The sequence below is a fragment of the Aethalodelphis obliquidens genome, unplaced genomic scaffold (assembly GCF_003676395.1).
Source record: "Aethalodelphis obliquidens isolate GAN/ISIS:26980383/991018 unplaced genomic scaffold, ASM367639v1 scaffold5, whole genome shotgun sequence".
Lineage (NCBI taxonomy): Eukaryota > Metazoa > Chordata > Mammalia > Artiodactyla > Delphinidae > Aethalodelphis > Aethalodelphis obliquidens.
The window spans coordinates 55,320,252-55,347,708 of record NW_020837949.1 but is presented as its reverse complement, the minus strand read 5'-3'; the positions used below and the strand labels follow the sequence as shown (position 1 = coordinate 55,347,708).

General features: G+C 36.7%; 1 protein-coding gene and 1 pseudogene across 1 annotated transcript; one reads left to right on the top strand and one right to left on the bottom strand.

The window, feature by feature from the left end:
• The first annotated feature begins 200 nt into the window (after window positions 1–200).
• Window positions 201–14,698, top strand: LRRD1 (leucine rich repeats and death domain containing 1). The gene is made up of 5 exons (XM_027102424.1): window positions 201–2,222; window positions 3,347–3,545; window positions 11,187–11,348; window positions 13,437–13,554; window positions 14,205–14,698. The coding sequence occupies exons 1-5, from the start codon at window positions 276–278 to the stop codon at window positions 14,389–14,391; spliced, it is 2,613 nt and encodes an 870-aa protein (XP_026958225.1). The 5' UTR covers window positions 201–275; the 3' UTR covers window positions 14,392–14,698.
• Window positions 14,699–16,803: 2,105 nt separating this feature from the next.
• On the bottom strand, window positions 16,804–27,305 carry LOC113618352 (S100P-binding protein pseudogene; annotated as a pseudogene).
• Between the last annotated feature and the right edge of the window lie 152 nt (window positions 27,306–27,457).

The following is a 27,457-nucleotide window of genomic DNA, read 5'->3' as shown; positions in this document are numbered from 1 at the left end:
TAATGTGGTATCAAGAGTATTGTGATAAATGCATGCAATCAATAAACTATCTTTAGCCAGAAATTATATATAAGTTAATTAGTTATAAATGTATTTTAATAATTATTAAATTACTTATTATAGAATAAAGTTGTATTAAAATTCATTTGTAATTTTAACAGCTTTATTATATCTCTTCACATCATTTGTTTTGTAGGTTCAAAGGAAAAAATTAAACATGAAAATTATAACTGAATTGCAATCTTGTATTGGTATAAAACATATCAGCAAAGAAGATGTCTGAAAAGAAGAGTACTTCAGAAGAGCTAGAGGATCTCACTAGTCAATTTAGGAAAGAATCTAGATCACGGTTAGTGGAGAAATCTGGAGTTATTAAAGAAACATCAAACTCTCTAAAGGAAGCTTCTGATGGGACCACTTCCAACCAAATTTGTAAAGTGCGTCCTAGAAAAAATACATTAGGTATACGTGATGATACATCAACATCCTCCTCTGGAAGTAAGTCTAAGAGAAATGAAGAACAAAGGAAAACTCTTCAATTTTCTGAAACAATTGCTACATATGACAGTTTGCAGTCAAAAAGTGAAATTTCACAAAGTTCATCACTATCAGTAACTAAGATGAGTGCTGAATATCAGGCTTTCGTTGACTCCCTAACTCATGAAACATTAGAAAAAATTAGTCCACAACTCTCTGAAGAAAATCAGAAAGGACTTGGCTTAGGATCAGATAAGTTTACAGTTAACCTCAAAGCCAAGGGTTTACAAGAATTCCCTAAGGACATTTTAAAAATCAAGTATGTAAAATATCTCTATTTAGATGAGAATGAAATCAAAAGTTTTAAAGGGGCAGACTCCAGTGATCTGCTAGGACTTGAAATTCTAACCATGCAAGAAAATGGGTTATCATCACTTCCATCTGAAATTCAGTTACTTCATAATTTAAAGCTATTAAATGTCAGCCACAACCAAATATCACATATCCCTAAAGAAATATCACAGCTTGGGACTATCAGGCAACTGTTTTTAAATAACAATTGTATTGAGGATTTTCCTTCTGGCTTGGAAAGTCTTGGAAACTTGGAAATTTTAAATTTGGCTAAAAATAAGTTAAGACATATACCAGATACTCTCTCTAGTTTGAAAAACTTGAGGGCTCTCAATCTGGAATATAATCAGTTAACAGTATTTCCTAAAGCTCTGTGCTTCCTTCCAAAGTTAATTTTACTAAACCTTTCTGGAAACCTGATAAACAGTTTGCCAAAAGAAATTAAGGAACTTAAAAATTTAGAAATACTTTTACTTGATCACAATAAACTTACCTTTTTGGCCGTGCAAATTTTTCAGTTGCGCAAAATGAAAGAACTCCAACTGACAGACAATAAATTGGAAGTTATTTCACACAAAATTGAGAATTTTAGGGAACTTAGGATTCTAATACTTGATAAAAATTTATTGAAAGACCTACCAGAGAAAATTTCCCACTGCGTAATGTTGGAATGCCTTAGTCTTAGTGATAATAAGTTAACAGAACTTCCTAAGAACATACATAAGCTTAAAAATTTAAGAAAACTCCATATAAACAGAAATAATATCGTGAAAATACCTGAATATATTTCACATCTTAATAATATGTTCAGCCTAGAATTTTCAGGAAATTTAATCGCAGACTTTCCTATTGAAATAAAAAACTGTAGAAAAATAACTAAAGTTGAATTGAGTTATAATAGAATAATGTATTTTCCACTAGGTTTGTGTGCTTTAGATTCTCTTTATTATTTGGGTTTTAATGGAAATTATATTTCAGAAATACCTGTAGATATATCTTTCAGTAAACAACTGCTTCATTTAGAATTTAATGAAAACAAACTCCTAATATTTTCTGAGCACTTATGTTCTCTTATTAATCTTGAATACCTTGATCTTGGTAAAAACAAAATAAGGAAAATTCAACCATCTATTTCCAATATGGTATCGCTCCGTGTTCTTATTTTATGCTGTAATAAGTTGGAAACTTTCCCCATAGAAGTGTGTACTTTAGAAAATCTGCAAGTACTTGATCTTTCAGAAAACCAAATACAGACTATTCCTTCAGAGATCTGTAACTTAAAAGGTATCCTGAAATTAAACATCTCAAGCAATCAATTTATATGTTTTCCTATTGAACTTTGCCAACTTCAATCACTGGAAGTGCTGAATATAAGCCAGATAAATGGGAGAAAGGTAAGAGATGGATATTTAGGACTTTGTGGGGAAGGCATGACTGAAGGGGATCAGAATCTAAGCTGTAGTGTGTGTGTGTGTTTAATTTAGCTGGAATACTTTATTTTGTAAAGGATAGGCTTTTTTTTAAAACCTCAAATGCGGCTTACAAATAAACTTTTCAACACAAGAGTTTTATAGGAAAATATTTCATTAAAATGAAATCCCAAGTAATTAAAGCTGACAATTTTATAGACTTATTTTTATTTCAGTTTAACTGTGAAAGGAGTTTTAAAGTTATGGATGTAATATAATTTAGAACTAAATTTTAATCTCCTTGAAGTTAGGGATTGTCTGTTATGCTTCTTTTATATATAGAAGAACACTGAGCACAATATCCAGTATTCACCTTGTTGTTTGATTATTTCTGAGGGGCCCATATATTCAAAACTCTTTTGTTCACTCATAGAACTTCCTTTATTTCAAACACCACTTGTGATGGCCTTAGTTTTTCTGACGATGCATATTTTTTCTTTGCCTTAGCAGAGTATCTTAATTCCTGTTACTTTGCAATACTTTTCATACTAGGAATTTTCATTTGAGGCTATATTGCCAAACTGTGTGTGTCCATTATAAAGAAATTTACTGAGCACTTACTCAAAATGCATCATGACTGGGAGCATGTATACAAAAAGGATAAAACATATATCATGTCATTTAAAAATCCAAGAAGAACACATAAGGGACTAATAAAAAGTAATGTTAATGAGAGTAGGAGTAAAGAGATCAAATATGGAAGAGAACAGTTTAGAAAGACTTCAGGGCGGAGAAGAAATCAAAGCAGGGTAAGCTTTAGGGATGGAAGAAAGGGATAAGGTGGCAATGAACACTGAGTGTTGGGAGAGTGAGGAAAGTGGTTAGCAAGCCACAGGGTTGAATTGGTAGCACTGGTCAGACTGGGGAAATACCTGCATGCTACACAATTTGTTGTGGGTTTTATTAAGCAAGGGAATCACAAAGACTTTGTGACATAATGAAAATATATCTTTTTTAGGACAAAAAAACTCTCCTTCCATTTTATTTTATTAAAAGTTTTAGTCATAGAAATATTTATTAAAAATATAATTGTTTAACCTTTGTTACAGTTAACAAGACTTCCGGAAGAGCTGTCTAATATGACTCAACTTAAAGGACTTGATATCTCAAATAATGAAATCAGAGAGATGCCAAGAAATATAGGGGAGCTGAGAGGTTTGGTTAGTTTAAATGCATACAACAATCAAATAAGATATCTGCCACCATCTTTTCTATCTTTAAATGCTCTCCAGCAACTAAACTTGAGTGGTGAGTGTCAAGCATAACCAATAAGCATAATAAATTAAGTTGAGTTTTGGTTTCTAGGTTGCAAATTTTGCTGACAAGACAGAATGGCAAACAGTCAACATCATGTATTAAGTGCCAATAGGAAGGAAATGGCTAGTGCAGGTACAGAAAATGAGAGCAAACCATAAGGTCCAGTTCCTTCCCTAAAAGAGGTTATAATCCAGCTGGGGAACCTGCACACATTTTCATTTCTTTTCTGTTTTCTCTGCCTATACCCAGTCATTCATTATTTCTTCCCTTTGTGAACCTGACCTCATCTCTCTCTCTTCACACACCTACCTACACAGCCTTAGGTCAGCATTTTCTCTATTTTCCTTCTCTGCTGGCTCCCCGATCCCACTCCTACACCCTACAATACTCTAATACCTTACACTCTTTTACAAAGTAAATCACTTCAATAACAACAACAACAAAAAGTAAATCACTCACTCTAAAAATATCAGAATTCCCAAAGCTAGACTAGTATTTTTCTTAATAATTTTTATTATGAAATATTTCAAACTTACAGAAAAATAATAAACACCTATGTACTTACTCTCAGGTATAAGGAATGCTAACATTTTGTGTTATTTACTTGAGATATTTTTGATTAAGAAATAAAATAGAATTGAAACTTTTTTTGTACTTCTCCCCAAACTAGAAGTAACCAGTGTACTGAAATTGATGTATATCTTTTTTTTTTTTGCGGTACGCGGCCTCTGACTGTTGTGGCCTCTCCCGTTGCGGAGCACAGGCTCCGGACGCGCAGGCTTAGCGGCCACAGCTCACGGGCCCAGCCGCTCCGTGGCATGTGGGATCTTCCCGGACCGGGGCACGAGCCCGTGTCCCCTGCATCGGCAGGTGGACTCTCAACCACTGCACCACCAGGGAAGCCCGATGTATATCTTTTAAAAATAGAAGTGAAACTTCTTTTGTACTTCTCCCCAAACTAGAAGTAACCAATGTACTGAAATGGATGTATATCTTTTTTCTATCCATGTTTTTATACATATATATATCCATAACAAAATAACATTATTTAGAGTTTTAAATTTTATTATATCTTATACTATATGGTATGTAATTTACAATTCTGTAACTTGCTTTTTCATTTGTCATATTTCTAAAGTTAATCCATGTCAATGTATACATAGACCTATTTCATTCATTTTAAATGTTGCATAATATGTATAATATTCAATTACATGGTTAAACAACAATTAATCCATTATCCTGTTGATAGACAATTAGGTTGTTTCCAATTTGTTTGCTACTATAAATATCCCTGTACATGTTCCTAGTATACATCTGCTTGAGTTTTTCGAAGTGCATATAGCTGTAAGTAGAATCACTGGATCAGAGGTTATGTACATCTTCAACTTTACCAGATATGAGGAAATTTATGCCCATAGTGGTTGTACCAGCTAATCTCATAAACAGCTGGGTTTCTAAAATTATATCTTTCAGTTGAAAGTAGCACTTATAACCAGAGCCCTGCACCTTCTTAAATTTAGAGGATTTCTAGATTAAAAACAAACTCATCTTTTGGGTGCACTAGTACCAGTAGTACAGTAAAACCTACAGTAAATATATCAATACTTAGATATAATGCAACTGGCATTTGTTTCCTGAATCCCCAGAACCCCTAGTAAGCTGGCTATGTAGGTATACATCAGTTTGCGATCACTTGCAATAAGGTACAATAACTCAGCCCTGCAATTTAAGTTTTTGGTCCCACTTTTGTATTTTGGCAAAGTTTCACTGTTTTTTAGGGAGGTTATCTATTTTGTCCAAGTGTAGGACACGCTTCACTCAGCTACTATTTGTGCATTAAAAAAAAAAAAGGCTGACCAGAGTCTTCTGACCCACTGGAGAACACAACTACCAATAGAAAGCACAGTTCTCTCGAGGTTTTCTAGTACAAGAATCAAGACAAAATAGGAAGATCACAGACTTTTCTGCAAGCTTAGCCAGTTCTCTGTTAGTCCCTATCAGAATTAGAAAAGTATATCAGTCAGGATCCAGAAACCACACCTTAGTAAATTACTAAGTAAAATCTTCTTAACTGTTTAACTAAAAGGGTAAAGAGAGAATCCTAAGGTTATCACAAAAGTAGCAATGGCAGGAAGCAATAACCGTCTTATGGCTAAGGGAATAAAATGAAGAATTTGGAATTATTAAAACTTATAAGTTTGGAAGAGGGGTCACGCAGTGGTGAAACTCGGAAGTCTGAGGATGAAGTACTGCTTGCCTGGTGCTTGTTCCTCTGAGCTTGGGGATGGTAAGTGTGTGTTTGTGTAGGGGTGTGTGTGTGAGAGAGAGAGAGAGAAAGAGAGAGAGAGAGAGAGAGAGGAGCTAGTTCTGCAAGTGTTGGGAAAACTGCAAACTGCATTCACCTGTTATATGGGCTGGAACTGCTGCCGGTGGGGTAAAAGAGTGTTGCTGGTGTGACACTCAAGGAAAAACAGTCAAGGAGCCCACGAGATGGGTTTGGATCTAAGAGATCCAAAGTATGGACTAGTATTTTCTAGTCCATACCCATCTAGTCCAAACCCATCCAAGAGATGGGTTTGGATCTAAGAGATAATCGCTACACAACTGGCATGCCCACAGTCTCCAGCTTTCCTTGCCAGATTTGAAGTTATAATCTGTTTCCTCCATTCATGAAACGAAGCTAACAGGAATACCCACGTCATAGATTTGGACTGAATGAGACTTTGAAAGCTGGTAGCATCTTCATTATTCAGACAAAAGACATTTATATACAGTCTTGAGAATTAGTCCCCTCTGTCACTAACGCTAGTGGATTTAGGAAGATAACAACTTTGAACCTCAGTTTTTCCATCAGCAAGATAGGAAAGCTATAATTTCTGTTTGTTCATAGAATCGTGGAAATATAAGTTAAAACTTATGAAAATATTTTGATAAATGTGAGACATTATACCAGTGAACAGGATTTATAGATTAATTCCTTGCTTTCCTCAAAGCACAGACTTTGAAGTAGGACATTATTTAGAATTCTAACTCCATCATTCACATCAGCTAGATTATCCAATTTGCTGGTATAGTAATGTTCCCAGTACTCTATAATCTTTTATTTCTGTAGAATCAGTAGTAATGTTCCCATTTTCATTTCTGATTTTAGTAATTTGAGTCTTGCTTCTTTTTTCTTAGTCCATTGAGCTAAAGCTAATGGACTAAAGCTAATTTGTCAATTTTGTTGATCTTTTCAAAGAACCAACTTTTGGTTTTGTTGATTCTATTGTTTTTCTATTCTCTATTTCATTTATATCTGCTCTAATCTTTATTGTTTCCTCCTTCTGATAGTTTTGGATTAATTTGCTTATCTTTTTCTAGTTCATTTAGGTGTAAAGTTATTAATGTGAGATATTTCTTCTTTTTCAGCTATAAATTTCATCCTAAGCACTACTTCTGTTGCATCCATAATTTTTGGTTATCGTTTTCATTTTCATTCATCTCTTTGTATTTTATAATTTCCTTTTTGATTCCATCTTTGACACATTGGTTGCTTAAAAGTATGCTGTTTAACTCTGTAAATTTTCCAGTTTTCCTTCTATTATTTTTCATAGTTTCATTCCATTGTGGTCAAAGAAGATATATTGTATGACTTTTTTCAGTCAATTTTAATTTATTGAGACTTGTCTTGTGGCTTAATATATGGTCTATCATGGAGAATGTTCTATGTGCACTTGAGAAAAATGTGTATTCTGCTGTTGGAGTGTTCTATGTATGTCTGTTAGGTTTAGTTGCTTTATAGTGTTGTTCAAGTGCCCTATTTCCTTACTGACCTTTTGTCTAAATGTTCTATCCATTATTGAAAGTGAGGTATTATAGTCTCCATCTATTACTGTAGAACCACTTGTTGCTCCCTTCAATTCTGTCAATATTTGTCTAATATGCTTTGGGGTTTTGCTGTTAGGTATGTATATACTTATAACTGTTATATCTTCTTAATGTAATGATCCTTTTAAAAATATATACTGTCCTTTGTCCTTTATAACAGTTTTTGACTTAAAGTCTATGTTATCTGATATTAGTAAAACCACCCCAACTCTTTGGTTAGTATTTGCATGGATATCTTCTTCTGTCCTTCAATACCTGGAGCCATAAAAGAAAATACTACTTTCCCAGTCTTTGCAGCTTAGCTCTATGCTGGGGCACTTCAATGCTAAGTCAGGCCACCTATGACTCTGCCTTAGCCTTCTTCGCCTGATTGTGTGAAGCCCAAAAATCCACCACAGGCACAAACCTAGGATTCTCTCAGTGCTCTTCTGTGCATGTGTTCAGTCCTAGATATGCTTACTGTACTCCATTTCCCCCAGGATACACCATGGCCCTTCTCAGCCCTTATTCCCCCAAGAAACTCCCTCTTCAGCCTCCTCCTTCCTGGGCTTTTGGATCTGTTTGCTGCTTTCCGTCTGCTGTTCCTTGCCCCAGGTAGGCTCAGACATGTGTGTCTTTACATGTGACAACAACTTGCCATTCAGGAAGGCAGCTCCATCCTGAGTCGGGGGAGCAAAACAAAAGTCAGTCTCTGTGTCAATCCCTCGGGGAATCAGCAGACAGGTCAAAATGCAAAGCCTCAGTATTAAAAGAACAAGGTCCATGTTGGCTTTCTGGCACCAGCAAGCTGCACCAGGAATGCAGGCTGCCCTCCCCACAGCTGTTGCTGCCATGCTGGGAAATGGAGGGTGGTATGGAGACGAGTGAAAAAGCCACAGTGCTCTCTTACCAAAATTCTCCTGCCTTTTTCTTCATTGAGCAGTATCCTAGTAACCGTAAAATTCTGGATTAAGTTCCAGAATTCTGAGAAAGCTGATTCTATCAGCCCTTTCCAGCTTTTGATTGTTTCAATTGGAGGGGCTGATATTTTGAGAGGCCTACTCTGAATTTTCTGTGGCATTCATTCCAGGTGTGTTTTTCATGTTTATTTATACTGCTTGGATTTTGCTGTTTCTGGTCTATATATTCATGTATTTTACTACATTGGGGGACTTTTTTTAACTGTTATTCCTTCAAAATTTTTTTCTTCGTCATTTTCTTTCTCTACTCCAATTTCCTTTACATGTTGTCCTACAAATCCCTAAAGTGCTCTCTCTCTCTCCGTGTGTGTGTGTGTGTGTGTGGTGTACACAGAGCTTTCAGCATCTCATATTGATCTGCCTTCAAGTTTACTGACTTGTCTATCATTTCTATCCTATTGTTGTCTCTCCAATTAATTTTTAATTTCAGATACTGAAATTTTCAGTTCTAGCATTTCCATTTTTCCTTTTTTATAGTTTATATTTCTCCTCCAAGATTTCCTTTTTTTTTTTTTTCGGTACGCGGGCCTCTCACTGTTGTGGTCTCTCCCGTTGCGGAGCACAGGCTCCGGACGCGCAGGCTCAGCAGCCATGGCTCACGGGCCTAGCCGGTTGGCGGCATGTGGGATCTTCCCGGGGCACGAACCCGTGTCCCCTGCATCGGCAGGCGGACTCTCAACCACTGCGCCACCAGGGAAGCCCCAAGATTTCCTATTTTTTTCATTCATTATAAGAATATCTTTCTTTACATTCTTGAACATCATTGTATTAGCTGCTTTAAAATTCTTATATGTTGACTACAGCAATTGAGTTGTATTTTTCTCTTGGGAGTGAGCCACATTTTCTTTTTTCTCTGTTTTAAATCGTGAACTCTATAATCAATTCTGTTTCTCTCCAATGTTGATATTTGTTTTTGTTGCTATTGTTGCTTCATCAGGCACTTAAGTTGCTGGACTAAAAATACAAACTCCTTCCCTGCAAATGGCAGCTCCTCAGATCTCAGTTCAGTACTTTTAGCCATTAGCTGTTATATCAGTTTTCTACGGGTATGTGACAAGTTTCCACAAACTTTCGCTTCTTAAATTAATAAAATATTTATTTCACACAGTTTCTGAGGGTCAGGAACCCAGGAGGTGTTTAGCTGACTTGTTCTATCTCAGAGTCTTGTATGAGATTGCAGCCAACCTGTTGGCTGGTGCTGCAGCCAGGCTTGATTAGGGCTGGTGGATTTGCTTCAAAGCTTATTTATGTGGCTACTGGCAGCAGGCTTTAGTCCCTTGCCATATGAGCCTCTTTATGACATGGCAACTGGTTTTCCCCAGAGCTAATGATATCAGGGAGTGAGACAGAATATACTTAAGTCAGAAGCAGCACACACTCCAAGAAGCAATGAGCAACTCTAGTACCCAGATCTTGGTTTCTAAATACCTTTCTTCACTAAAAGGAACCAGGTTCCTTTAATTTTGGCTAAAATAATATAACTATAAATATATATAAATAGCACAAAGGCAAACTTTAGGCCAGTTCCTCTTGAAATGATTACAAATTCTTACTTTGTCAGTTATCACAGTTTTACTTTTTATGTCAGGTTTATATTAGATTAAGGTGGTTTTTTTTTAAAGATCAAAAAACATTTTTTTTAAGATTTTTTTTTGATGTGGACCATTTTAAAAGTCTTTATTGAATTTGTTATAATATTGCTTCTGTTTTTATGTTTTGGTTTTTTGGCCGTGAGTCATGTGGGATCTTAGCTCCCTGATCAGGGATCAAACCTGCACCCCCTGCATTGGAAGGTGAAGTCTTAACCACTGGACTGCCAGGGAAGTCCCACAGATTTGAAAAAATTTTGAAAAAAATTATATTTAGGGAAGTTGGAGCTTAATCTTCACTCCTTGAGGGTGGACCAGACTTCGTAACTCAGTTCTAAAGAATAGAGTATGGAATGGAGAAAATCAAGACATTACATTAGAGAAACCTGGAAGACACTATTTTAGCCAAGGGATAACGTTTAACATGCTAGTGGTGTCTTGTGGATGTCAGGTATCTCTGGTGTGATGAGAGCACTTCACCTCTGTGGTATTCTTTCCAAAAACCCATAACCCCCGTCTATTCATGAAAAAATATACCAGATAAACTCATATTAAGGAATATTCTACAAAATACCTAACTTGTACTACTCAAAACCATCAAGATCGTGAAAAACAAGGACAGGCTGAGGAACTGTCACAGACCAGAAGACATAACTGTATGCAGTGTGCTATCCTGGAATGGATACTGGAACAGAAAAAGGACACTGATGGAAAATATAATGAAATTCAAAAATGTCCAAAGCTTATTTAATAGTAATGTGCCAATGTTAAAGTTTCTTCGATTTAAAAATGTAATACAATAATGTGAGATGATAACATCAGGGAAAACTAAAACTAGATGAAGGGTATACAGGAACTCTACAATTTCTGCAACTTTTCTGTAAATCTGAAATTATTGCAAACAAAGTTTATTAAAAAAATTACCATCTCACTTACTCTGTAAAGTCCTTTCCTGCATTATAAGAGGAAAGCCTCCTTCTCATTTTGTCATTCTCTATGAGAAAAAGGAATCATTGCTCTGTTTCTATACTTTCTCCTTTTCATTCCTAGCAAGTGGACAACAGTAAGAACTTATGTTTTGCCAGCATTGTGAGGCTCCTCTGATACTTTGTCAGTGAGACACAGTAGATGCCCTTTACATAGTTGTTATTTGTCTCTATAGTTTTCTTTTACAGAAGGATATAATTCAATTGTAATTTTTTTTCTACTAGGAAATAATCTGACAGCTCTGCCTAGTGGTATCTACAAGCTTTTTTCACTGAAGGAGATAAATTTTGATGATAACCCTTTGCTGAGACCTCCAGTGGAAATCTGTAAAGGAAAACAATTGTGTACTATTGCATGCTATCTACAGAGGGCAGATGAGAGAGATGGTAGGTGATGAGTGATTGGCTAGCTTACAAATCATTTTCTGGCATCTATAAATTAACAAATAGTTTGCTTTAATCAGAGGCTTTCAATCTGGCAGAGACTTTCAAATATTTATCGTCTACCCTTTCCTGAAGGCTAGGAGTTTATTTTGGTAATTTTGATTATTTAATCTGGGTCTACACAATTTGAACCATTGAAAACAGGTAAATTTAAGTCACAGGTGAGCTGCTTCCCACCTACTGGCCTCAATGTACTTCAAGAGATTTTTCATCATGGTTGTGGCCAAACTCAGAGAATCTACATACAGATTTTTTCATCAGTTCTGATCACCATATGTAGTTGTTCTAAAAGTTGTATTTTGCCTTGAAGGAAGTTCATAGATCCTTTACATTGATGCCAGTCAGTTCTTGGCTCATTATGATCACCTGTCTGTAATCTTTGGGCAGTCTTCATTCCTTCTGTTCTTAAGAGCTCCTTTGGTTGTTCCTGATTACTTCAGAGAGTGGGTCCATTTTCTTTAAATGCCCTTTCACCGGACCAGATGGAGACTGGTTTCTCCAAGCCTTTGGGATGGAAGTTTCACTATCCAGTTCTTTCCCTGGGTTTGGGTTCCCAACAACTAACCTTTTTTCTGGGACTCTAACTTTGCCGCTCATTGTCAATCCTCAGAGTAGATTCATATTTTGGTCCTCCAATTTAATGCCGTATTTAAGTATTAAATCAATTTAATGATCCAGATTTGGGGAAAGAGAATATATACAACTATCAGGACCCTGTCTATGTAATCAGGAGGCTTATATCATCATAATCTTATAATCTATTGAGACGGTCACTAAAAATGTACAGTCCTCTGTAAGCCACAATATGTATGGCTACCATTCAGAAGCTTTTGCAAGATGTGGGCCTCACGGATGGAAGGAACCTAAGCAATAAAAAGTCACTGTAGGTGTTTTCTCTAACTTGCTAGGCAAGTTGGTTCTGCTAATTATTATTAAAAAGGGGATATTTAATGGTAACTTTATTTTTATAAAACAAAGCTTTTAGGGGTTTCCAAGGATCTATAAAGTATTCCTGTTAGGTAACAGTACTTTAGAGAAGGTCTGTAAAGTTACATGATTGAACGTCCTTGTTAAAATTCTGTTACTCAAGTTCCTGAGGAAGGAAGATTCATGTGGTTCTAGCCTCTTTGGGGAAAGTTCAACGGGCAATGACAACAGATGAAAGTCAGCAAAAACAAGAGAATCCAAGCCATTTATCTCCTTTCTTTATTCCCACGGGGCCTTCATACTGCAGGCTTGGCACCGAGAGAAATTGGAAAGGAAGTCATCATAGGAGATGTTAATTCTGCAATTAAGAAAGAACATGGGGTCTCTTCCTTAAAATTTCACTTAGGAGATTGGATTTTCAATTATCTCATTAGCATAAAATCTAGCCTGAGGGATTAATGGTATGGATAAAAATTTAAAAACAGAAAGCATAGAACAGATTTGAGATGACTACAGAGGAGTGGCAGATGACTGGTTCTTGAAAATTCTCAAATTACCTTGGTTAACAAAAAGTGGATCTAAAAAAAAATGGATCTATTTCAAATTACCTAGAAGCTTTTTTATAAACTAAAAATACACTACTTATATCTAAGCCAACATTCATTAAATAAGTGATGTGAATATAAAATAAGCATATATATATATATATATATATACCATATTTATAGTAGATTTGAACTTGGTTTCTCAGGATGGTACCAAAAGGAGCATATTAAAAAGTCAGAATTGAAGGAAGGAGCTAAATTCATTTCAAATCCTGAAAGAATTAAAGGGTTTGATGATCACCTTGAAGTTGCTTATAATATCCTTTTAAATAGACATTTTATATTATTTATGTTTAGGGTTATTCAGATTTTAGAAGAAATGGAATAAATGGTTCAAATTTCAGTTTGTGTGTTAGAGCTGCACTTTAGTTTTCAATCTTATTTGATATGTACATCTTATAGCAGCACAGAAGTAAAAAACCTAGCTATAATATTAACTCAGAATAAAGTATGTTTTTCAAAAGAGATGACCTAAATTTTCTTTTATGTTCAAATGTAGAGAAAATCTTAGCAAAGATCTTCAAGATAGTTGCCAACAATATTACTGAAACAAATTTTCAATTTTTGTGTCAAAAACTAAACCTGGCAATCACAGAAACTGATAAGTCTACAATGAGGTATGTATGAATGACAACATGTAGTATAAGCTTATTCTCATGTTCTGATTTATATCATATTGATATTACACGGTTTTGAAACATTCATATTAACATGAACTCTAATTTGCTGTAAAAGACTGATTTTAGTTTATTATATATTTGAGATCCATATGGGTATAGTAGTTTTAAGCAAGTACTCTGAGGATAGACTGCTTGGCTTTAAATCCCAAATAGTTTTGTGATCCTGGATAAGTCCCCTAACTTACCTGTGCCTCAGTTTCTTTACTGGTAAAATGGATAGACTTATCTAAGAGAGCTGTCATGAGATCAAGTTATAAAGCATGTAGCATTGTAGCAGTAATATACTGGTTTATAGTAAACAGTCCACAATTATTTTGAGCTCTTGAGTAAATCTCTCTTAGAATCAAATGTTAATTGAATTGTTGATTTTCTTCAAGGAAACAAGGGATGGCATGGGACTAACATTCACTTACTATGTATGTGCCAAACTCTGTGCTAAATTTTTATATAGACTATCTTCACCAATTAATTTAATCCTCACTTCACTCTGGTAAACTAGGTTGAAAACCTAGATATATAATACTGATGTAGTTTAAAACAGTGTTCTTAATTGATAATTAAAATAATTATTATTTCAAAATTTTCAGCACTGTTTCATTAAGTGAGAGAGTCCACCGAACACTTGATAAGTGGAAAACGGAAAATAACAACTTGTCAGTAACCACTGCTGCTCTAAGAGACCAACTAACTCGGGCACTAACTATGATAGGAGCATATGAAATTATGGACAAAATAACGGCTTTAAAACTTTTTACATGTGCAGTTAAATTCTGAACAGTGTATCCAGAATAAGAACTGAGAACTTATGATGCACTTATATAATTGAAACTGGATACGAGAGAATTGCACGTCATGTTTCTTTTCATGTATTCCTAAGAGATGATGACAATTTATGGCTACCACTCTAGTGTCATCATAATAAAATATTACAGACACCATTTTATGTATTTATTCTGTTGCCTCTCTACCCTTCCTTCAGAGATACAGATATAAAGAAGCTGTTCTTAAGCTAATATAAATCCTTAGGCACTCTTATCCCTACTGGAAAAAGTTTAAAAATAGAGAAGGATTGGAGGCATAGGCATTATACTTGTCAACCAATATTTCATGTTGCACTTCCAAAACAACAACAAAGACAATAAAATAATATGGTGCTTAAATCCAACCTGCAAGATTAAGTCCTTTGTTTAATTTGGTCTCACATCACAAAGTTTCTGTATCTTTTAAGTAGAAAGTTATCTTATAAAGTTAACAAAAACTGCACTATGTCTAGAATATTCTTAAATCACTTGGAAACCCAATACACTAGTTTAAGTGAGTGAAAAGTGAAGAATCCAGAAGTATCATTAGTTTCACACGTGGCTGGTGTGATGGTTAATGTTCTCAGCTGGCGGCAAGGTACTTCCATAGAACATTGAAATGGGAAGGATCTTGGAAACTATCATTTTACAAATAAGAAAATTAAGACCTAGAATAACTAAGTGATATAAACCAGGTTCTCTACCCTTCATTCAGAGATACAGATATAAAGACCAGAAAATTTTCTAGGGGTAACTTTGGTCTGAAGAGAGAAAGAGAGAGAGAGAGAGAGAAAGCTGGATAACATCAGAACAATGAAAGCACTTTCATTGTGCCCAGCTCTTATCGTCTCTTGCCATATTGCTACAACAGCCTTTTAAACGGATGTCCTATCCTATAGACTCACCCAAACCATACTGTATTTTGCTGCCAGATTTATCTTTTAAAAACACAGATCTAACCATATCAACCTCCTGATCAAAATTTAAAATTATTTCTTTTATAGCCTAGATCACTCCATTCTTTCCCCATTATTCTCCAGTCAAGCCAAGCTTTTCGAAACTCCTCAGATATGCTATGAACTCTCATTCTCTCGTTTGCCTTTACTCTTATTTCTGCATGGAACATGTTCTCCTTTTCTCTGAATACCTACCTCTCCTGGCTAATTTCCATGCATCTTCCCTAAGACTTAGCCCAGATCATATCCTCTCCCCTCTCCTTGAGATCAAATCTTGGAACAAAAATAAGATTTGCAATGTAATTACAAAAATATCTAGAAAATAATGGTTATGAGAACTTATTTCTTTAATTATTATGCTATAAATATATTATACAATAATATTCATAACATTAGTAATGAAAGAATAAAAGCAATTTGAAATAATTAAGCATATACTAGAGCAAAACATGACTCAAAGACCAAATATATTAAATCTATGACAGGCGAAATTTAAATCTCTAATATAGCAGCCATATTAAATACTGTAGTTAACTGTGTGTTCATGTTGCTACATGACAGAATCTGCCACTTTGCAATTGGACTTCCTCCTCTCCTATTTTTGATGAACTTGATATTATATCAATATCTTGGAAACTGATGTCTAGATCCTGAAAGATTTCCCATAAAATATTTTTTGTATAGTTACATTTTGTTTTTTAATCGGTCTGACAATTTTAGCTTTTTGATTTGAGTATCTATTTCCATTTAATTACTGATATTTTGGGGTGGGTTTTTAAGATATATTCACATGCCATAACAGTCATCTTTTATTTTTAACAGTCATCCTTTTAAAGTGTATAATTAGTTGAGTTGTGTACCTTTCACCACCATCTAATTCCAGAATATTTTCATCACTTCAGAAAGAAACCCCAGGACCATTAGCAGTCACTCTCCATTTTCCCTTCCCCCTGGCCCCTGGCAACTAATAATCTGCTTTCTGTCTCTATGGATTTGCCTACTCTAGATGTTTCATATAAATGGAATCATATAATACATGACCTCTTGTTGGAGCATGCATCAATATTTTATTCCATTTTATGGCTGAATAATGTTCTATTGTATTCTGTTTATCCATCAGTTGATGGAAATTTGGGTTGTTTCCACGTTTTAGTTGCTATGAACATTCATTTACAAGTTTTTGTTTAAACATCTTTAAAAAATTATTTGGGGTGTATAACTAGAAGTGGAATTCCTGGGTCATATGATAACTCTATGTTTAACTTTTTGAGGAACCATCAAATGGTTTTCCACAGTGGCAGAACCCATTTCTATTCCCATCAGCAATATATGAGGGTTTCAATCTCTTCACATCCTCTCCAACACTTGTTATTTTCATTAAAATTTTGTTTTTTATTATACACATCCCATGACATGGTATCTCATCGTGATTTTTTTTTCACTGACAAGAACTTTTATTTCTTTTTAATGACATTAAACACAACTGCTACAAGGGGAAAAACATGATAAAGAGGAGGCACCAAACTTCAGTTTCATAATTGATCCTGACAATAACCAAAGTAAATTGGGGTCCGCATTAGATGCAAAACTACAGGTTATTTCAGGCTCTTTACTTACAAGTAAACTATGTAAACAGCACATTCATACTCTGTATTTTCAAGATCCCTGTGGCGAGAAGGTCATCACAGATGAAGAAGGCTAGGTAGGCAGTTAAATGCACACAATGCTTATGCAAATAAAACAACATGGCAAGAATTCTACATGAAAATTAGACTTAGAGGCCAACACCAAATATGAGATATGTAGCTTTTAAAAACAGATTAAAACTCTAGATTCTACCCACTACTGTCTTTAAGGCAAACATGCCTAATAATGAGTTTTCTTTGGCTTTGTTTTTCTTCTTAAAGAATACCACGTTAACTGCTAGGGAACAGTTTTCTCCTTCCCCAGTCTAACAGATTTAAGTAAGCTGCTAAAGCTTTGGAAAAACAGAATTATTTGAGCAAAGACAAAATGTGATTGTCACATTTTCTCGTTAACCCGTCACTCATTTGATTTGGCAAAAGCGATGCTCCCATTACATATCAGTCTTAAACCCTCCTGTACCAGGGAGGCAGGAACATGAGTCTTAGACTTTTGCCTAAGCAAAAGGCTGTCCCTTTACTCCTTGGTTATCTGTGGGGAACAAGACAACTGCAATGCTAGTTATTCCAGTAACAATGAATTCTAACTATGCTATAGTTCCAAAGGTGGATGTTTGTCCCATTCCATCAAGCTAATTTACGGAAACCTGGAGAAGTGACTGATATAGGCAATGCCAACTGAAATAACAGATTTTGACTCTTGCCTTTGAACAGAACTCTTCCCCTTTGCATTTTGGTCCCAGACTCTAAACCAAATGTTGAAGGAAAAGAGAATCCTTGACTGGATAGAAATAGTTAACACTTAGGGATGTCCATCTAAGTTTACTGGTAACTATGACCAAGTTTCTCCCAAGTCAGTTTCTAAAGCAGGGTAGGATGTTTAAGATGGGTTACTGGCATACAAAGATGGGGCTTATGGAAGAACAAAACCAGACAGAGGCAGTGAGACCAGTATCACAGGCCGTGCTATAGCAACTAGGTACAACCTTCACAGAGAGTGAACAGCAGCACAAATGCCAGACATCTCCCAAGAGATGTCTAGAGCTGTCTGTAAAGAGAATAACAAACTCCTAAGACATCCATTAAGATAGCTGCACATAGCATTACCCTCAAGATCAGGTAATGCTTTGAGCACAGGCTTAATCAAAACTATTTTAGATCCACTTTAGTAGTTTTGTAAAACTGTACATCAGAGATTTGACCAAGTAAGGAGATGGTAACATCCTGGACCAAAAGGCACCTCTTATTAACTAATAATGGAGACAAAAGACAGCTTCTCCAAAGTCTCTCCCACAGGATGGAAGCTCACTGACTAATATGTCAACTCATACTTGAATTTGGGGTTCAGCAGATGAAACTGAAGACCAACTGACACCTCTCAATAGCACTGCTTTCTGGCCTGTCCTAGAGTCAAGACTCTGGGTAGGTGGTTCTTCAATAATGAGTACAGTAAGGCTTTTCTTAAGAGGCATATCTATGTCTAACAGGATACAGGAATATGCTGGTAGAGCCCTAAGGTCACTGGGGAAAAAAGAAGGAAAATCCTTGAAGAAAGGCAGAGAAGGCAAACAGTCACAAGACTGCAAATCAACAGGGGTTGTTAGTCATCAACAGGGGTTGTTAGTCAACAGGGGTTGTTATTGCTATTCTTCTATTAGAGTTAAGATGTACAAGATTTGTAAACACTATTGTGCAAAATAAATTTAATGAAGAATAAAAAAAAAAGCCAAAAAATAAAGGCAGCTAGTAGGTACAAAAAGAAGAGAAGATTTACACTTTTAATTTGTCCTTTCAACTCTTCAGATGTGCTGGATTACCAACTTTTAAAATACTGACAGGTATTCGGAGATTCAAATAAAAAAAGTAAGAGGGGTTGCTAAAAGTGACTTGTATCCATTTATAAGTCACCAGCAATAATTAACACTGGCTTGCAGCCTGATAAAGAATCTCTTCCTCATAGGAGATTAAAAGATGATTTCTTCTGGGCACCAGAAGTAGACTTCACCTCTGCACAGAGGTGGGTGTTTTGCTTGAGCCTGGGTGTTTTGACTTAATGCTGGCTTTCAGGCGGTAGCCACCTTCAATTTAAATTAAAAAATTAAAACTATATCAACTCAACACTGCTTAAATGCATAGACACACACAAACAGGAAGGACCTTATACAAAAAATTTCAAGTCAGCAATGGGCATTTCCAAAAGGTGACAAGTTCTTTAAATAAAAATGTTGTGAAAAATAAATTTTAAAATCTACAAAGCACAAAGCAGCAGCAGATGAGATGCTGCTCTGGACAGGACCCTGGATAGGGACCTTCATTGCTGATGGGAGGAGACAAATGGACTGTACAGGAAATCTGGTAGATGCTGGAACCGATGGTGGCTTCACATGTTCCCGTCAACCCACTGAGTCAGACTGTATTTTTGCAGAGATTTCTGTTGGAACCAGGCATAGTTTCACCTGGTGAGGTCCGAAGGATGCTGCCATTTTGGGTTCTGTATGTGATAAACGTGATCCATCAAGGCACACAGCTCCCCCAAGGTACCTTGGTTAGAGTTCACTGGGTCTTCTATATGAGCAATGACATTCCTGAGATAACTTTGCTTCTGCTTTTTTAGATCTGATGGTGAAAACGTCAGAATATTAGTCCTTGTTTTGGTTTGCAGAACAGGAATGACCTTGCCTAGTCTTTTTTCATGTACCTTCAGCTTCCCAGAATCTTTGTCAAGAAAATGTTTGTTTGATGAACTGGAAACAACTGGAAACCTCATTTCAAAACTTGATTTATGTGATCCATTTCTCCAGGATGACCCCATATTAGAAGGAGTCTTTGAATGGTTCAATATCTGAGAGGTTACAGGTGTAGGCTTCTTACTGTTAGATATATTTTTATCAGAGACAGTTTGTTGAAACTTACTGTTTGAAGAAGGGAGTGGGGGCCCATCATAGGCAGAATTATTGGGGCTGATCCCTTCAGATTCTGTGAAAACTGTGCTCTCACTTAGGCTAAGACCATCTTCTCTCATCTCTTCTCCAAGGGAGGAGGGTTTTTCAGTAACTTCGGATGTATCAGTCTTGTCCTTATCAAGTGCAACATCACAAACTGTTGGATCAAATGGTGCAACTGTAACTTTTATAAGATTCTTTTCTAGTGCAAAGCGTCTGTTCAATGGTTTAGTAGGAGTTGGTCCATGACCAGCTGATGTATTTAGTTGAGGTAGTTTGAAGAGGCCAGAGGTCTCAGCTTCTGGTCCCAAGCTGTACAATGAATTTTTCTCTTGGGGAGTATCAAGTGGAATTTGACTCCCTTTCCCTCCCTTCTCAACATTCCTGCTGTCATCGTTAGACAAGCCTCCTCCCCAAGAAAAGTGCTCATTTGATAGGTCATCATCCTTCAAAAGCTCCTGAATCTTCCTCCGTGAAACTGAAATGGCCATCATCTTTTCCATCAGACAGTTCCAGCAAGGAGTCATCCAATCCATCCTCATCCAAGGAATCCCAACAAAATGGGGCATTGTCTTTAGGCAAGGTACCAGAAGATTGTTCAGAGGGCACTAGTGAGCACATCATACTGTGTGGAGCTGCTGGTGTGATCTCTGCCTTTGCCACGAGGCCAAATGGAAAAAGGGTTCAGCTCCTGCTAGCTGTTCCTTTCAGGAGACTTATCAAAATGATTGACTCCCACCTTCGAACTTTGTGGTTGTGAAGCACAAGTATCACAGGCACTGGGGCTTAGCAGCCACATTTCTGAAAGAGAAGCTCTTTCTGAGCCACTACCCCTACTCTCCAACTCCTTCCAAAAGGTCTAGTACTGGGAGTTCCCAGGTAGTCCAGTGGTTAGGATTCCACACTTCCACTGCAGGCGGCATGGGATCCCAAATGCTCACTGGAAGAAAAACATCATTACTTGCAAACTTTACTGTGAACACAAAGGACCACTATTCTTCATAACCACTGAAAACATCAATTCCTATGGCACATGACATCCACAGGCACAGAGCTGGCTCTTCTGAGCTTCTCTCATAGAATTTTCCAATAGGTCAGATTATTTTGAAGCAAATCCCAGGAATCACATCATTTCATCTCCAGAAGCCGGGCCGAAGCCTAGGTGAACGACTGCACCTCACTCTGCCCCATGCGTCATTTTATCCTCTCATTGTGATTTTGATTTGCAGTTGCCTCATGGCTAATGCTGTTGAGCATCTTTTAATGTGCTTATTGGCCATTACTATATCTTCTTTGGAGAATTATCTATTCAGATTCTTTGCCTATTTTTAAATTGGGTTATGTTTGTCTTTATTGAGTTGTAATAGCTCGTTTTGTAGTCTAGATACAAGTCCCTTATCAGATGTATGATTTACAAAAATTTTCTCGCATTCTGTGGGTTGCTTTTTCATTTTCTTGATAGTGTCCTTTGAAGTATAAAAGTTTTAAACTTTGATTAAGTTCTATTTACCTACTTTTCTATTGCTTGTACTTTAGGTGTTACATATAAGAAACCATTTTCTAATCCAAGATCATGAAGATTTACACCTATGTAAGTCTATATTAATAGGGTTTTCACCAATGTAAATCCTTTTGCTCCCTCCAGTGACTGCATGTGGTTAGTTTTCAAAGCTACTGCAGAGGGAGGATGGGGAGCAGAGTAAGTTAAAACACCACTAAGCTTGCTGTTCTTATCAAGATACAGCTGCTTTTCCTTTTTTTAAAAAAATAAAATTTATTTATTTGGTTGCGCTGGTAGGGCTCTTTAGTTGTAGGAAGTCCCTACAGCGGATTTTCTTTAATAAATCCTCCATGGGACTTCCCTGGTGGTGCAGTGGTTAAGAATCCAGCTGCTGAAAAAACAACAACAAAAAAAAGAATCCAGCTGCTGGGCTTCCCTGGTGGTGCAGTGGTTAAGAATCCACCTGCCAATGCAGGGGACACGGGTTCAAGCCCTGGTCCAGGAAGATCCCACATGCCGCGGAGCAACTAAGCCCGTGTGCCACAACTACTGAGCCTGCGCTCTAGAGCCTGCAAGCCACAACTACTGAGCCCACGTGCCACAATTACTGAAGCCCATGTGCCTAGAGCCTGTGCTCCACAAGAGAAGCCACCACAATGAGAAGCCTGCGCACTGCAACGAAGAGTAGCCCCCACTCAACACAACTAGAGAAAGCCTGTGTGCAGCAATGAAGACCCAATGCTGCCAAAAAATAAATAAATAAACTTAAATAATAAATAAATGCTCCATGGATTGCTGACAGGCTTTGGTTAATTTTCAGAGTTCTGAAAAAATTGATTCTGACATTTTTGGGGTCTGTTTTCTTGTTATTTTTGAGGGGAGAATTTTAGGAACTTTTGACTGCCATTTTCACTGACATCACTCAATATATTTAGTTTTATATCTACCATCTTGCTATATGTTTTCTATTTGTCTCATCTGTTTTGTGTTTATTCTCTTGATCTGTCTTAATTTTACCAATCATTTTTATTCTTTTTTGTATTAATTTTATTGCTATTCTTTTAGAGATTACATTAGAAATCACAATATACATATAGCAAATATGCGAGAGCTAAAACTCCTTAATGTGTGTTCTCTCCTCTTCACTTGTTGTGTTATCATGCATTTAATTCTATATTTAAATTGGCTAACTTTATAATTGTTGCTTTTAAAGTCAATATATATGCACATATATACAATTATTTCTCCCAGCGTTCTTCATTCCTTCCTGCATTTCTAGCCTTCCATCTCGAATCATTTTCCTCCTGCCTAAAGAATTCCCTTTAATATTTATTTTAATCCAAATTTTCTCTCGACGAATTTTCTGTTATATTTGACGAAAAATAGCTTGGCCCTAAGAAATTCATTTTAATAATGTTAGCACATTACTCTTACATGCTTCTATGGTGACCACTTAATTTTTCTTGGCTCTCCCAAAACTGAAATTGTTCAAGAGTCACATCTCTCCTCAGAGGAGTTTGTCAATACTTAAATTCGGTTTGCTTGGTTACCTTGCAACCACGGCTCTCTAATGGTTTCAAAAAGCTATCATTTTTGAAATTTTTTTCCCCCTGGAGTTTGGATTTAAGAAGGGGGCAATGTTCTTATGTGGTTTTCTTCATCCTAAATAGAAGCAGAACTCCTAGTTTCTATGTATATCATTCCTGGAATGTTTTTCCATCTCTTTGCTTAAAAAATTATAATAATATTGGCTTTGGGCCAGTGTTTCCTGCAAGAACCAAAAAGCAGGATGACTTAGCTGAAGTTTTCTTCCTTCGTTTTGAGGACCTTAGTTTAAGTTTCTTCTCAGTCTCCCATATGGTGGTGGCTGCTTAAGGTCCTAAATATACCCTATTAACAGAAAAATGTCTCCTTCTTTAGGTCTCTTCTGGGTAACTAAATTCCATCCTACTTTTCCTTGTCTTGAGCAAATTATTTTTTTATAGTTTGTAACTGGAGCTTTGTGTAAACCTTAATGTCCTCACTTTGCAACTTTGTGCCCTCTGTCGAATTCTCACTCTATTAATTTTTGTGTTCTTGCTGATAGTCTCTCAGAAAATAATCTTGTCATATCCCTAGGCAATGGCTCTGCTTGTGGATGAATGTGGCTACTTTCACTTCTCCACATTATTCTCTTTCCACTTATGCTATGCATTCTAGCCTCAACTATGGCAACATTCTTTCTTCCTTCATTAAATCTTTAACCTCAACCTAAACACAGAAGAGGTGATTAAACCTCCTCAAAGTCAGACTGGCACAATGCTTTCACCACCAGTTACTACAGTTTTTCGACAGTTAGGTACATGAGTTTGTTTCTAACTATCCCCCATCCTTTATAGCAGTGGTCCCCAACCTTTCTGGCACCAAGGACTTGTTTTGTGGAAGACAAATTTTCCACGGATGGAGGCAGGGGGATGGTTCAGGTGGTAATGGGAGCGATGGGGAACAACAGAGAGTGGCAGATGAAACTTCACTTGCTCACCTGCCACTCACCTCCTGCAGTGCGGCCCAGTTCCTAACATGTCCTCGGCCCAGTCCTCAGCTTGGCTACCAGTCCTTGACTCTGGGGTAGGGGACCCCTGCTTTACAGAACACATACCCAAAAGCATACTAGCTAGCATGCATGTGTTATTTTCCACATTTCAAAGTTCGGCTTCTTACAGAAATTAGAGTTCTCACTTCTTTTGAAATTTATCTGAACATAATCTTGCTCAGTGTACCAATATTTTCAGGAATATTAATTTTTTGTTTGTTTTGTTTTGTTTTTGGTAGACAGGGGTAGCCATCAATAGTTTCAGGTGAGTGAGGTTTAGTTACATTCCCCCAAAACCTCACTCTATCAATGAAGCACTTGCTTGGACAATTCTTACACACACACACACACACACACACAAAGTTATGTAATATGTTCTGTAAGTGCAATGAAGTCCCAGCTCTGTCATTTTTTAGTATTCTAACCACACCTTTCAGGAAAGATACACTGGAGGCAAATGTGACAATATACTAGAGGCAAGATCCAGTTAACCTTATAGTCTATTTTAGACAACCAGAATCTTCCAAATCCTTAGCTGGACAAATGACAATTTAGGGATTGAGCCTGGAGAGTCATCCTTAACAGAACAGGCTATGGGGCTGGATGGAATTTTTTTTTTAATTGTAGTAAAGCACTCATAAAATTTACCATCGTGACCATTTTTAAGTGGCATTAAGTACATTCACACTGTTGTGCAACAATCACCACCATTTACCTCAATAACTTTTCATCATCCCAAATTGAAACCCCAAACCCATTAAACCATAACTCTCCCTTTGCCCTTCTCCTCAACCTTTGTAACCACATACTACTTTCTGTCTCTAGATATCTCACAGAAGTGGAATCATACAATATTTGTCTTTTTATGTCAGGCTTATTTCATTAAGCATAATGTCTTCAAGGTTCATCTATGTTGTAGTGTGTATCAGAATTTCATTCATTTTTAAGCTTGAATAATATTCCATTGTGTATATATACACCGTATTTTATCCATTTATCTGTCAATGGACACTTGAGTTGCTTCCACTTTTTGATTTTTGTGAATAATGCTGCTATAAACATGGGTGTTCAAGTCCCAACTTTCACTTCTTTTGGATATACATCCAGAAGTGAAATTGTTGGATCATATGGTAATTCTATGTTTAATTTTTTGAGAAATCACCATACTGTTTTCCAAAATGGCTGCACCATTTTATATTCCCACCAGAAGGGCACAAGAGTGCACTTATCCTGGTACGACTTGTTATTTTCTGTATTTTTGATAATAGCCATTCTAATTGATATGAAGTGGTATATCATTGTGAACTTGATTTGCATTTACCCAATGATTAGCGATGTTGAGCATTTTTTTCATATGCTTATTGGTTATTTGTATATCTTCTTTGAAGAAGTGTCTATTTGAGTCCTTTGTTTATTTTTTAAATTGGATTTTTGGATAAAATTTGTATATTCAGGAGTATCTCTGAAATATTTTAGCCAGTACAATATATATATAAAATGTCACTAATATCTTCAATTAAAAACCCATTTCTAACAACTAGCATTTTATCCTATATTTACATATTATAATTTTACCAATGAAAACACATTTCTAACATTCACTATGCAAATTTGCAAAGCCTCTGGTATCTAGCTTTTAGTAGTTGCCTCTGATATGACCTTCCTGAGTCAAATTCTAGCTGACCATCCTGAGAGTTATATTCCACATTGTGGCAATTGCCCACACATATACTAACACATAATATCACACTGCTATATTAAAAAATTTTTAATTTAAATTAAATCATACACACCATAGCAAAAAGCTCTATATCTGGTTCTGTGGCTATGGTGCTGACCTTTCTCTCCTTCACCTACCATGCCCAGTCACATTTGCTATCTATTCTGTTTCTTGAACGAGCTAATTTGCCCATTCCTAACCCAGGGTCTTTGCACTTGCTGTTCCTTCTGCCTAGAACACTCTTCCTTTTGATTCTCTCATGGACTTATCCTTCTCAGTATCCAGGTCTCAGCTCAGATGTTACCTCCTTAACGAAGCCTTCCGTGACCCCCAAATTAAAAGTAGCTCCTTTCTCCCGAGTCTTTCTTAATCAAACTGCCCCGCTTATCTTAAACTTAAGTTTATGTGTTTATTAGCTCCATGAGAAGAAAGACTTTTTATTTGCAACTTTGTACCCAGTACCAAGATGAGTGCTTTGGCATACGGTAAGAGCTCAATAAATACATATATTTTATATTCAAGTGAATGAAAGAATGAATGAATACCTAGAGTGTGACATGTGTTAGAACAGAGATAAAAAGAAAGCACTATGAGAACACAGAGCAGGAATACCTAAATCATAATGCCAGGACAGGCTGCCTGGGGTAGGTGAGAATTGTGCTGAAACAACTATCCTGATAAGAAGTAGATCAGTCAGCATGGGCTGCCATAACAAAATATCACAGATTGGGTGTAACAGTAGAAATTTATTTCTCACAGTTCTGGAGGCCGGGAAGTCCAAGATCAAGATGCTGGCTGATCTGGTTCCTGGTGAGAGCTCTCCTCCTAGCTTGCAGACAGCTGCCTTCCACCGTGTCCGCACATAATGGAGAGAGCAAGAAGATGACATATCTTCATCTTCTATTATAAGGACATCAGCCCTATCAGATTAGGGCCCCACCCTTATGATCTTATTTAACTATTATTACCTCCTCACAGGCCTCATCTCCAAATACAGTCACAATGGGGGGATGGGGCTTCAACATAAGAATTTTGGGGACACATAAACATTCATTCCATAACAGAAGCTATATAAAGAAGGGCAGGCATTGTTAGGAGACATTCCTCCATTGGTCTCTCATGCTTCTACGCATTTTGCTGGGCATGTCAAGAATGACGGCACTTCTGGGCGTGGTGCTAGGCCACTGAAGTGAGGGCCTCACCCCAGCACAGACTTAGCTTCCTCAGGACCGAACACCTAGTGGCAGGTGAGGAAAGGGCAGAATTTCCTTCCTTTTTAAGACTGAAAAATATTCCATTGTATCTATATGCCACATTTTGCTTATCCATTAATCCATTGATGGACATTTGAGATGCTTTCATGTTTCAGTTATGGCGAATAATGCTGGTGTGAACAATGGGAAATGACTTCTCTCTGTAATCATGTATAGTGGCCATCTCTGCTAAGGGCAGGGAAATCTGTGTAAATTAGGCTGGAAATGTTTAAGAAATATCACTTAAGAAAATGTTTCTCTTCCATTGTCCCAGAGTTGAGAAATGTTTGTCCTCGGAGAGAGAGAGAGAGAGAGAGAGAGAGAGAGAGAGAGAGAGAGAGTGAGTGTGTGTGTGTGTGTGTGTGTGTGTGTGTGTGTGTGTGGTCCAGTAAGTTACCAGAAAACTACAGGAGGAATGAAGGTGTACATTTCATTTCTCACTGGTGTAGACTT

Excerpts from the sequence above, each read along its gene's own strand:
- LRRD1 (XM_027102424.1), top strand. The coding sequence starts at position 276 with ATGTCTGAAAAGAAGAGTACTTCAGAAGAGCTAGAGGATCTCACTAGT. Across the intron at positions 2,223-3,346 it reads GCCAGATAAATGGGAGAAAG|TTAACAAGACTTCCGGAAGA; the intron begins GTAAGAGATGGA and ends CCTTTGTTACAG. Across the intron at positions 3,546-11,186 it reads CCAGCAACTAAACTTGAGTG|GAAATAATCTGACAGCTCTG; the intron begins GTGAGTGTCAAG and ends TTTTTCTACTAG.